This window comes from Telmatherina bonti (genome assembly GCF_933228915.1).
Source record: "Telmatherina bonti genome assembly, chromosome: 10".
NCBI classification, from domain to species: Eukaryota; Metazoa; Chordata; class Actinopteri; order Atheriniformes; family Telmatherinidae; genus Telmatherina; species Telmatherina bonti.
The window spans coordinates 30046197-30060077 of record NC_136628.1 but is presented as its reverse complement, the minus strand read 5'-3'; the positions used below and the strand labels follow the sequence as shown (position 1 = coordinate 30060077).

The following is a 13881-nucleotide window of genomic DNA, read 5'->3' as shown; positions in this document are numbered from 1 at the left end:
CTAAAACTCTATGTTAGCATCATGAAAAAGGTTCAAAACTACAGCAAATTTATAAAAAATGCCCAAGGGATCAAGAGACATTTGATAAAACTGATCCACAAAACAGGGACACAGTTTAGCTCAAAACATAAAACTGTAAATGGAAATATTACTACAATTCAAGCGTTTTGACCTTTGTAACATTACTTTAAAACCTCAATGAGGAAAAGCTCAGATGCTGAACACAGACGGGCACTCAAGGCAGGCTGGTTGTCAAATCTCACAGAGAGCAAGTGCTCTCATATTTTAATTGCTCTCAAATTTTAATGCAGTTTTGTGCCGTAACCATCTGACAAATCAGCTACACAAGCTCAAATAAAGTCTGTTTTTGTGGGACTAGGTGTAGGAAAATCAATTCAATATTGGGATTTTTTGCTTCACAATTTTAAACTTGATTTTTTTGTTAATAAAAAAACTTTTCTTCAAATAAATAAAAATCCATTATAAGATTGTCATTTTTATTGTTTTTCTTGATGTTTTCACAAGCCTTCTTGGGCTTTATAGCAGCAGAATAATGATCTGTGCTTAGTTTTAGACTTTTTTTTTTTTTTTTTTTTTTAAATCTACAAATTCTTCGATATCGAAGAATTGTGAGAATCGCAATTTAAATCTAATCGGCACCCAAAAGAATTGGAATCAAATCGAATTGAGACAAAATTATATTGTCACAGTCCTAATTTCTACTATGCTCCCTTATAGCCGACAGGAACCTTCAGTTATAATTACAGAGAATCAATTATATTGTCAAGAGACATATATTGAGGCCAGTTTAAAGCAGAGTGAAAAACAGGATTTGAGTAATGACAATGTCACACAGATGGAAAAGCACATGAATTTTGAATGGAAAAATGTTAAATGAAATTAAAATGAAATTATTCTGACCCATGGTATTACCACATGAACAGGTTCTGAATCACTCACACATATAAATAATGAAATGGCAGCAAGCTGTAAGGCTGTGAAGGCTAAATCCTGTTTATGAAGGAATGCTTTTAATGGTGTGTAAGTGGAAAAAGCTCCAGAGAAATAACTACAACTTGTTCAGAAAAATTTGAAAAAAAGAAAAAATATCTTGAAGCTTACAGGCTTAAAACTATCAAAATTTATATAAAATTGAATTAAAAAAGAGGGACATGGGGGTGATAAAGCCTGTATGCTTTAATTTAAAAATTAAGCTAAATTACATATTTCGTCACAATTTAATTTGCTCATTAATATATAAATATATATATAGATTTTTAAAACAGGATTTTTCTTCCACAGGTAGGTATTATAAATTTCAACTCACCGTCTGCAAACATATAAGAAAGCAGTATAGAAAAATAAAAGAAACATAGAAAAGACAAAAACAAAAACAACAAAAGAGTCAAAGCAATCATGGATGCTGGACAAAAAAAATACTATTCTGAGAATCAGATACATTTTTTGTTTGAACAATAAGAAATACTTCACAGCAAGAAACTAAAGTAGCTGAATAAATGAACATAAAAAAAGAAAAAGATTTCAAATACAATTCAACTACTAAATGGATGTTATATTGAATAAATGTGTCAAAATCAGAGGCTACAAGTCCATTAAATGTTAGAATTTCAAAGTACATCGTTTTATTGAACATTACAATTATCTACCAATTTAAGGAGATGTGACCTCTGTGATAATAATGCACTTTCATACCTTTAAGTGCAATAACCTTGCTGGCTGGATTCATGATGGCGCTGTCAGCTGAGATAGGCCTGCGGATAGGTGTATTGGGGTCAGCCAGGTCAATGATCACCACCTGAGTCTGCTCACCAACTTTCTCCCGAACACAGATGAACTTATCCGACTCCATGGTCAGGGTGCTGAAGCCAATGTTGGCTGGATTGATTCCTAAGTTCTGGAGCTACAGCAAGAAGGTAAAAACATTTAAAATGTTAGAACATAAAATGGCTACAAAAACAGTCTATAACAATGCTGGGATGATGTTCTAACCACAGTTTTCATTTCCACTTCAGAAGGATATTTTCTTGTTCATATGTTTGCAAACTAGTTGGAATTTCCTCAGAGCTGCCAGGCCAAACAGGGCAATTTCCTAGATTGTTGTGAAGGCAATATTGCAATATTGCAATATGGAATATTCATGTCACGGGAAATGCAATATCCAATTAATTCAAACCCAGCACACCTTAACATTTTGTATCATGAATGTACAGAAACTAAAACCGTTGTAGTTTTCAAAGTTTGAAATGCCTAAATGACTAATTTCAGGGTTCTTTAATTATGAGTTCTTTTAAACGTAATTTATAAAATAATGTGCTACTGGAAAGAGGCAGGCTCTGCAGAGCATTATGAGCATGAAAAAGAGAAACAAAAAAAGCGAGCAGACTTGGCTTCAGAAAAACTGATTGTTGAGTGCAAAAACAGTAACGAAAAGGATACAGCTTTCAGCTCACTTATGACTCCAATACAAGAGCCAACTGATGAGCTTACAAATGAGCAGCAGCTGTCAAACAAACTGAGCTGTCAAAGTCTCACGGCAATTAAGAAATCAAGGCTGTAGTTAATCCAGAGCAAAGCAGTAAAATAAAAAGCATGGGCAAATGAAGAAACTGCAACCACACAACAGAAAACTGGCTTGCCAACCACAAACTAAAACGTTCACTCGACTTGTTGCAGTTAATAAAAATAATTAAATATTTAAATAAAAAAATTGTTTTGTCAAAGATATATCCTGGACTATCCATGCAGATCTGTTTTCTGTTTTTGGTAAAAACTAACCTGTCAGCACATCACACTGACACAACAGTAACCAGTAAGGACAGCCACTACTGATGGAGATACCACAAGACCTTTAGACAAACCACCACATTTTCTCTTCCTGTGAACCAGGCAATGGTGTCACAACATATATTTAAGGAAATGAAACTATCAAAAACACTTCCCATAGGTCAAGTTGTGTTGTTGCAACTTCCTCTACTTTTGAAATACTTAATATACCACAGCTGTACCACATTTATAGTATTACCAAATACATTTTGATCATCATGTCCAGCTTAAACCTGTGAAAGTAGCTGTGCACCGAAACCTGTTATATGGTCGGCAGCTTCGCTTTTGTCAACTTCATCTGACACTTAATGAATTTCATTTAAAAGCGTGCAAGCATGTTTCATCAAGGCCTTACACATACATTCTCCAGGAACACAGCCATCCAAACTGATCAGCCAAAGAAGAGGAAGTGATTTTGATTCTGTGCTCCACTTCTTTCAAAGGAAAGAAAATCCTGAAGTCTAGACGCTTTGATAACTAACGATTTACTCTCTTTACATGGTGCTTCAGAATCCAGAGGAACATTAGTACAAGTTCCCATCACAAAGTTAACTTCTCAGAAATTCCAAAACTTGAACCAACTAGCTAAACGAACATACAGGTATATGATTCGGGGACTTGTGCTGTTAAGTAGCAATTTCATGTGACTGGTGTATTATTGAAGACTGATTATTATTGATTGATTTTTAAAGCACTAAAATATAAGACTGATCTGACCATTGGCTATCCTTTACACTTAAGTGGTGATTTTTGGTTGCATAGTAAATCAGAAGATGCACCCAATCATTAACAAGGGTACAGAAACCAAACCAACACCAGCAAAGATTTATTATTAAAGTCCAAAGTAGGTCCTTTAGAGTCGATGTCCTGCAGGTTTTCATGTATCCATGCTTCAACACAAGGGGCTCACATTATTTGGATCTAACAGCCTATGGAGTTCTGCACAATGATTAATTTGAGTCAGGTGTGTTGGAGTAGAAATACATAAAAAACCTGTAGGGTTGTGACCCTTGAGGAATGGAGCTGGACACTTCTGATTTAGGTTGTCAGTCCTTTCTGGTTCAAAGACAATGTGTCAATTACTTCAACTAATATAATAAACTTCACCTTCTTGGGGTGGGGTGGTGTTGCAGAGGATGCCATTGCCTCATCATGGTAAGTGAAATACTGCTGTTGAGAGTGTCAGTGCTGGTAATGAGGTTTTAATAGCTTTAGCACACCAAATTTAAATATATATATTTTTAAATAAACTAATTATGGTAAATGTTGTTGCATGAAGTATAATACTTGAAATATGGTAATAGACTTTGGATTTTCAAATAATTCTTATGTCTAAAAAGGAAAAAGAAAAAATCAAATAATTTAAATATCAATTATCAAAGCAACAGTCAAGACTTTGAAGTATTCAGATCCATATTTTTTCCTGATCATAAAATAAGTCAAGTTAGATTTCTGCCAGACAGAGTGCCGGACCTACCAGAAACGGCAATAATTTGCCCATTTTTGTTGGCAAAAGTGCCATTTAAGGGTTGTTAGTTATTTGTTTATGGTTTCAATCTCAATTTCTCATAGTTCACTGCTAATCAACAAACACAAACCCGCTATTCCGAGAACTGCTCAACGAAATGTTAACACCTTCTATCAGCGACACGACACACCCTCCCCAAGGCCCTGCCCCACCCACATTCTTTTAACAGATTGTAGTCTGGATGCTTTTCAATGGCACTTTCATAAATGACTTTACAATGTTACTACCAGCTACGAGAGAAGAAAAATCATCTGAAGCATAAGTGTTTTTTTTTCCTTTTAGTAAGGGGGATGACATCTTGCAGCTTCCAAGCTTCTTATCAATGCCATTGTCCGATACAGAAGCCTTTCTTATGAGTTACAATTCATTCAACACCAAATAGGAAATCGCCCAGAGAGAGAATATATGTTTTCAATAATACAGAAAAGTTTGACATCACAGAAGTGTATGGAAGCCATCATCTTACTTAAAAAGGATGGGCTTAAGATCGACTTGAGCTAAGAAAGAACTTATTTCTGACATTATCCCAAGCAGCTGAAGTAAAATCCAATACTTTGTGGCTTACATTTTGTTTTATAAATCATCTGTTTAATCTGAGGGAACCAGACTAAAATATGTCCACGTGTTGAGCACAAGGGGGGGCGGGGGGGGTCCTGACCTTCATTTTTAAAAAATTACTTTTTTTAGACAAACGTTTGTGTTCTTTCACTCTGCCATTTTTCTCTGGGATCAGCAGGAAGTCTTTTCATTTATAACAAAACACGTTTGTAAAACAGGAAAGACCAGCATGGCCTAATTGCACTGAATGTTCACTTGGCCCTCAGAAAAAGAACAACAAACTAGACAGCTGTATTAATGGTGGAAGACTGACCACACCATAGTCTAGCCTGGGAGACTGTTCAGTAATGGAAACCGAATAGTAAACCATTGCTGTGGGCCAAAACTGTGGTGACATCAATAAACAGGAATTTGAATGAAAGCAGGTCAAACCTGTGGAGTTAAAATCAATGCAGTAAAACATTTAGCTTGTCTGAGCCTTGGTGTTGTTGCTTTTAGCTTGTCTGCTGACGCAAAATGACTTAACCTCTCAATCCATTAATGGCTATTTAACAAGAAGGTTACAAAAATGAGAGCACTGGAGACTGGACAAGTCAGGGGAAAGCGAGAGTCTAACTCTCCTGAACACATTCAGATTAAAATGTTATGCAGAATTTGTCAAGCTTTTTGTATCAAGATATTAAAATGGAAATAAAAGCACAGTAAAGAAAAATGACAAACTGGATGGCCCACTGATATAGCTGAGGCTAGCTCAGTTTGCAAGTGGTAATGTAGTAACAATTTATTCACTGTAAATCAAAAGTTACTTTCAATTATACTTTGCCTTGCTTTCACTTGTCCATTAGCAAAATTTTACTTCTCTGCCTTTTTTCATATTCATATTTTCAGAATAGTCTTCAAAACTGCAACAGCAGCCATCTTTAATTTCTTAATATTTTTATCATTCAATGTGAACATACTGAATGTTCAAGAATAACAGCAGTAATAAGTACTGATGTCGGACAGCAAGCAGCAAAACATCCATGTTGGACTTTGAATATATCATGTTAATGATCTTTCCTGTGCAAGCCCACCACTGGTGGCGTACAGTGCAGGTGGTATGTTGATTGTCTCCCATCTCCAGTGACTCAATTGCGCTCCCAGGAGCTTTAGGAAGGAATCTCAAGAGAGGCATGGATGACTACTGCCACCTGAGTCTGTCTTTCCCCCATTAATCCTACAAGAGCCTTAACCTGCTCGGTGGAGTACAAAAAATGGTGTTGAATTTTTACACCATCCAGATCAGCTCAATCATCTTCTGCCTGTCTCAGTAATAAATTGAGTGACAGCCAAATTTTCTGACTTTTAACAGAGGATTCCAGCCTACAGTTTACTTAAATATAACATGTTTTTCTGTTCAAGTTATTGATAAAAGTCTGGATAAAAAGCATCAGCAATTTAGAAAGTTCATACAGTTATTTTCTATAAACCTCAGTTGCTAGATAAAGCGGTGGAAGTTTTGTCTGACACTTAATCCAGTGTTCATCATAAACAAAAAATTTAGTTGCCAGTTGTTCCTAACTTTCGTGTTGCATAAGGACCAAGTAATGAGCACAATTGATACAGATTCCCCCAAATAAAAAAGTAGAAATATTTCTGAAGGGTGTTTCATAGCTAAACATTATCAATATTAAAACAATTTCATAGATTGTTTAATCTTTGATAAGGAACCAGCTCTCACATCTTATTTATTCTTACTGAGTAATTGACCTTTCACAAAACCCCGCACCCAATTGGTCATTGTCCTATCACAAATTATTAGTCTCTGACTATTTAAACAAGGTCTTACATCCCCCAAGATAGTCAAGAGATGTGACTGTGGATCATGTAAATCCGACTGTAGGTATTTCAAGAGTTTGTCTGTGGAGTTGTGTTTTTTTTTTCCCCCTTCCCAAAATCAAAAACAACTGGAGCCGTGAATACAATGAATAAAACGGAAAAGGCCTCACTGCCAGCTGAATGTCTCAAAACAAGTAATGTGCAAGTATATTATTGATCCACTGCATATTGCAACCCTTTTTCCCTTGATCTGGAGGATATTACGCTGGGATTGCTCTAAAACAAGTTACTAGCACACACTAGTATACAACCTACCCCTGTCATGACATTCACTAACTCTCCATCAGGTACAGAAAGCTTGACAAGCGTAGCAACAGTAACCAAGGGTCAAAGTTTTTGCAAATTGCCAACTGAGTTCCTATTGGTTTATTTAACTTGTAGGCGCTTCCTTTATAAAGGAAAGCTAAATCTTGCTCAGCATTTTTTTTCCCCCCCAAAAGCCCTGCTCAAGTCCCACAAGTGAAAGTTCAAGGTAGGGCTGGGAAGGATGTGCTATGCAATGTGCTGAGGCTTGCAGCAGTTCCCTGCAGTGCTCCACAACAGGAAACCAGAGACCCATTGTGTACTAGGACTGAAACAACAGGTCTGCCCAGTACTAACTCCTCGACTACTATGGACCACTTGTGGGGTACATGTGACCAGCCCTGGGGCAAAAAGAAAGAGGGGCTGCTTTGCTGTTAGATAAAGAGAAGGGAAAAGTAGGAAGGAAAACATGTGTTTCTGCTGCTCATCCATCTCCACTCCACACCAGTTCTTGCTGAGCTGGTTGTGAGAATGCAGTTTCCTTTTTCTCCACTTTATCTTGCATTTAGACAGGGCTGCAGAATGTTAAGTGTTCAGCAGATCAACATGCTCACCAGTCTGTCACGAGTTATCAGCTGGTCATTTACTAACACTGTTCAAAGAGCAACATGGAAACTTTGTAAGGTGAAATTTCAATTGCATACTAAACTAGCATCCCTTATCTCTTAGCCAGCAGCAGCAAAATATGAAAAACTGACAGGATCTACTGTGATACATCAGCAGAAATTCATCTTCAACAAATTCATAGAGGCAGCATGGCCAGAATACAGCTCTCATCCCTTTAACACTTCTCAGGAAAGTAAATACCCTTTCAGATTACAATGTAATGCCAGAACAATTGCCATTCATTTCACCTCTAATTGCATCATTTCCTCACTTAAATCTTAATTCCATTTTTGATCCACTCCTCATTTTTTATAATGTTTAGTGTAAATAAATTAAACTTTTGTAAACATAAATTACTGCATTCATTTTGACATCCTTGCAAGAACAAAATGCAAATTGAGTGCAGCATGTAATTATGCTTTTGTATGTAAGAACAGAACTACAAATCATAAACAGTTGTATTTTTGCATCAAAAACTTGGCTTGACAAAGACTGTTTGTTTTCAAAATACTCATTACAAGGCAACCTTGGTCATATTAGACAAGACTAAATTCAGAAACAATTTAAAAGACCTCTCTCTCACACACACACACACACACACACACACAAGGATAGGTAGAACACACTGATGCAATACAAAATAATTTTCTCAGTTTTAAATAGCTTTCTCAGTCTTGCCCCCTCAAAAATTGTGTTATTGGTGATACTCAGTGTAGTTATTGTGGCTTTACATCCATGCTACAGTATAAACAACAATCAACATAACATAACCCCAACAATAAATCAAGCCTGCTAGGACAACTATACAGAACACACTCAAGCATTGTGAGAATTTCACATGATGTGTTCACATACTGCCATTTAAATTAAACCAGTGCAATTAAATTCATTTAACTGTAGTCACCACTATACAATATAAATGGGTGATGTATAAAAGTGCAAGCTATGCAAGTTGACTGGACGACAGAGAGCAGATAGTTGCAGAGTCTGAGTGAGAGTTACAGAAGAGAGGAAATGGGAGATAGTGAGAACAACAAAACACTTTCTGCTGACTATGTGCATAAGCTTTCTACTCTATAACCCCCCCCCCCCTTCAAAAAATGTATATATATCTAGCACACCAATGAGTCATCTGTGCAAACCTCCCAAAAAATCTATTGGTATTAATCTGATGTTAGTACAATTAGAGTATATTATTTTATGTTTCCAGTTCATATGAAACTACTTTGCCGAGCCTACATGTGTTAAAAATCACAACAGTGGCAAAGCATTAAGTGTGAGCCGAAGTCAGTCTTGGCTCACTCAGATCATGTGACTTTACTATACTACTAAAGAGACAGAACTTGCTTCCTGTTTCCTTCAAGGCCATTTTACTGAAGCTAGCTAGAAGCCAAATACAGCAATGCATTAATAAATTATTGAACAACAAGTGACAATTTTCCTACATATTTTGCTCAAACAATGTTGAATGAAACATGTATGAAACAACATATGCAGGTCATGCATTAGAAATAGCTGTGAGAGATCCATTGGGAGTTGATTAGTCACAAAATAACCATATGAACTGAGAAGAGACAAATAAGCAAAGTCACACTCAAGTCACAACATGATAGCATAAGTCATGACAATAAGAGGCTAATACAGCAGTAAACGGCATGCAAAATACTTAATCTTTTAAAAAAATAAAAATAAGCTATACAAACTAAACTACATTCATTTCCACAACAAATGCATGTTTCAATTTCAATGAAAGTTCAAAAAAAAAAAAAAAAAAAAGTTACCAGAGCAGAGCAATATTACATCAAAATATCATTATAGAGTATTATACAAGCATTTTTTAAAGAGAAAGATAATCTAGTAAAGTTTTTATTGCATGAAGACATTGTAATTCAACATTTTTGTTGTGCTTTTTCTGCTCACTCCCACTCAGGTAATCAAAGGGCCTTAACAAAAAGTTGAAAATAATTTAATAATAATTTCTTTGTTTCTATGGACACAAAAGGCCTTTGCACAACTTTGTAAGGCTCAGCCTCCATACCATATCTTGTGATAAGCCCATTAACTCATTAGCTGCTGTTTTATTAATTTAGATGGCAATGTCTAAGAGAACTCTGGTGTGCTTCACTATGACTTCACTTTAAACAAAAAAAAAAAAAAAAAAAGAAAAGAAAAAGGAGACTACACATGTTCAGCTTTATCATTGAAAGCAAACAAAAGCTGGACAAAGCTCGTCGCATCCATTTGGTTTGAACAAGGACAATACAATTTTCAAAGTCTTACATAGCCATTAGACACAAAGACAGGCAGACAGAGACAGAACTGATCCTGCAAGGAAAACTATTCTGTTAAAGAAACAAATACCAAAGAGGTAACAGTATAGAACAAAAATGAACAAATCAAGAATGAAAAATTAAATATTTTGTATTAAAATAAAAATAAAAAAAACCTACATATTATTCATTTCAACGTAGATGGGAAATTAGATGTTCAATCTATTGCACCTGGAAAGTTGGCACGAGTAAAACAGGCTTCCTATTTGCTTCCATTTTGGCTACAAGTACTTCTAATAGGGTTATAGTAAAAAGGTGTGGCTATACAAAGGAGAAAGCATCCAGATTGTGCAAATGTCCATACAAGGACAATAGATTACAACAAATATATGTCATAAGGAGTAGCTGTACTATCGATGAATGATAAAGATAATAATTAATTTAGCTTTTTTGTTTGTCTTTTAAATGATTTAATACACAAGATTGCCTTGCACGGTGAGTGCTTGAACCTCAGCCAACTTGGGCGAAGTCAACCTGCTTGGGTTGACGGATTGTTATCCGAGACACCACATGACCATTCCACTACCAGCCAACGTGATGTCCTCTTGGGATTGAAAACCCACTTTCAATGAGGCAGGACGAGGCACACATATAAATAACTTTACAATAAAGGTTTTATTATATTCACTCGGTATATAGTTGGCAAGCGATGTGTGAGCAGGGAGTCTAAAGAAATAAACTAATTTATGTTGCTACAAGTCATTTTAACATTACCTTTAAAAAAAAAACTAAAAAAAAAACTAGTTGTTCTTAACACATCATTGACAGCCAATATTACACTAGGCGCTGCTGCACGTAAAAAAAAATGATTATTCGAACAAGCATTTCCGAGATCAAACTTTAGAAAAGCTGTCAAACAGTTTGAGACTTAACTATTATTCTTTTATAAATATAATTTACTTTAATACATGTGGGTTTTACCCAGTTAAGTTGGAAACTAGTGTGGCTGGTTAGCCAACAAGCTAGATGCTACCCGAGATAAACGTCATCCACCCTGTCAGGCTAGTTAGCATAGCTAAAAAAAAAAAAAGAAGCTAACTTAGCTTGTTAGCTATCTTATACTTGTGATAAGAAACTCTCTGAAGTAACGATGTAGGGTCTTGAGGTTAGGACTGAAAGACTAACTTTATATAACAACTTAGTTGTTCATTCATCCACATACCTGCAGGTGCTCCTGAAAGCGAATAGGCAGGACCTGAGCCATTTTCTTCTGTCACTCTCCCCCGGCTTCTTCTAATGCTAACAAACTACGGCTGCTTCTATCAGGTCCTAGCCGGACAGCCAGGGAGCCTCTAGACTAAAGTCCAATACTGAGTAAATTTTAGGCTTTGTTTAAAAGTGTTGTCAGTCCCTTCACTGTTTACTTGAGGTGTTCCCCAGGCTAATTACTGACTCGTACTACACCGACTCCCTGGACCTGCAATGGCGATGGAGGTTGGTCAGTCGAGAAAACATCCCGGAAATGGAAGTATACTCAGTAAGGCGGATGAATACGTTGTCACGCGTCTTAAAAGTACTAGTTTTCCCACTTAATTATTATTTCTATACCATCTACACCATGTTTAACATCACGTTTGAAATATATAGAGGTCAATTACTTTAAAATGAAAGCATATGAAAACAAATGTTTGAGTGGAACTATTTCTTTCTGTTCGCCCTTTGATTTTTGCCACATCATTCGTCTTTGTGAATTAACGTCATTCCTACGCGCATACAGAGGTTGTACACTTGTTCCTCATAGCCAATCAAATCACTCTAAACCAAAGTTGGAAATTAACTTTTATTTCTTCAATTAATTAAAATATATATAGTATAGGGTTATTTTAACAGACTTATAATGTGCACGAGGGATTATTGTGACAAGATAATCATGTTATTTTATAAAGCATACGTTTTAGTCCAGTCTAAAAGTTGACATGAAAATTATCTGGACACATTAAAGATCAGACAGTCTGTTTAGTGGCAGAACAATTAATGTAAAAACATACATTTATATAATAGTCCAAATATTTGCTTTTTGTTTGAATGAGTTGGAGCCTCCAACTCAATCTGTTGGTTTTCTTATATAGGCTGTTATGAATTGGCTTTCATTATGTCTTCTTCCTGTCTGTAAAGCATCTTGAGATGCCATTGCCATGATTTGACGCTATATTAATAAAGTTGAATTGAATTGAATTGTTAATTAAACGATTAATTAATTTATATAATATCCCTTCTATATCTATTTTAGGGTCACAAGCTGAAACCTATCCAAGCTGCTAAGAGGGAAGGTGGGGGCGAATCCTAAACAGGTTGCCAGTTCGTCACAGGGTCAAGACACCCATAATAGGATAAACACCATTGATACCAGCACTGACATCTCCTGTCAGCTTTGAACAGGGGTGCCCAGCTCCAGTTTTCAAAGGCCACAATACTGCAGGTTTTCCATGTCTTCCTGTTCCAACACACCTGATTCAAACTAATCTTTCATTGTGCAGAACTTCATTGGCTGTTGGGTCCATTTAATGGAAGCCAGGTGTATTGGAATAGGGACACATGCCAAACCTGCAGGACAGGGGCCCACAAGGACTGACTTTGGCCACCCACTGGGTGGAATCTGTAATCCTAATAGTCATGTTTTTGGAGTTTGGGAGGAAGCTAGAGTATCATAAAATTATACAAAAAATCATCTTAATCAAAACCTGTAAACACTATTTCTGTGCTTGGGTGCCTCTCAGTAGTCACTTCCTTTTTTACGTCTACAATTCCTGTTGGCAGAGGATGTAAAGTTATTGCTCAATGTAACATTGAATGCTGGAACCTGTTTGCAAAGACTTCATTTTGTTGAGCCAGCAATTATAGCCTGTGAAGAAAGAGACACTGCCGGAAAATGAGTGTGTAGCATTTGTCAGCCCCACATCAAAAAGCCGAAAGAAAGTTGTAAGGTCTTTACAAATCTCACTGCAAAAAGCCCATTAAAGTAAAACAGTTCAGATTTGTACACACTTTATTTAATCAAATCTCTGTGCAAAAGAGTATTATCTGATAAAAAATAACCATGACCCTAAGCCAGTTCTGTAGATTATTATGTTGAGCAAATAAAATATTGTGGTTTGTGCATTAAATTGTAAAAGTAAACAATTTAAAAATACATAGCTACATAATTTAGTTATCTCAAGCATAGAGATGAGAAGTAGGCTATAAATAGTTTAATACCACTCATCACATTAAGATACACATTCAGGCTGAAAGAGCACCATTGCATCGAGCTAGTTGCTTATTCATTAAATTAATTAAAATCCATTTGAAAGTACTCAAATAATTTTTTGTCACTGAAGTTTCTTGGATTTGCCCTTGATGTTGCATCACTTCAGCTATTTTTCTACAGGACAACATCTGGGTTGGGATCCACCCTGAGTAATCTTTGAGCCAAGCCATACAATCAATGAAATTAGGCTATTTCAAAAATAGATAATATTTTTAGAATGCATGCTTCACCATAAACATGCATTCACTTGCTTACATTCATGTTAAAGAGTCCATGATATTAGTCTATCTAGTCTTCATGTTGTTGTTACCATGGACACAGACCAAGGAAATAGCAGTCATACGCACTGAAAGAGAGGGAAGGTTGTGTTAAAAGAGTCGCCTTCAGACTCTGCAGGGATACCACACTGACCTGCCATGGTGCGAATTAGCCTCAGCTTTCATGAAAAATTAGAGAGAGTGTTGGTAGTTGTGCTGGTCGTTGTACAGCCTCTGTGCAAATCATCCCATTTACATTCCAAAGCAGCACATCCCCATCTCTCTTTAATGTAGCTCATCACCACGAGCACAATGAAGAGTCAGAATAGG

At 36.2% G+C, this 13881-nt stretch overlaps 1 protein-coding gene across 2 annotated transcripts in view; it reads right to left on the bottom strand.

Annotated features, from left to right (window-relative positions):
* The window catches only part of cltca (clathrin, heavy chain a (Hc)), a 30535-nt gene extending 19072 nt beyond the window's left edge, over nucleotides 1-11463 (bottom strand). For both annotated transcript variants that reach the window (XM_079247569.1, XM_079247570.1), the window contains exons 1-2: nucleotides 11210-11463; nucleotides 1714-1921 (exon numbers count right to left, since the gene is read on the bottom strand). In XM_079247569.1, the coding sequence (XP_079103695.1) occupies nucleotides 1714-1921; nucleotides 11210-11251 (250 nt within the window). In that variant the 5' untranslated portion in view covers nucleotides 11252-11463. The remainder of the gene's footprint in view (nucleotides 1-1713; nucleotides 1922-11209) is intronic.
* Nucleotides 11464-13881: the final 2418 nt, after the last annotated feature.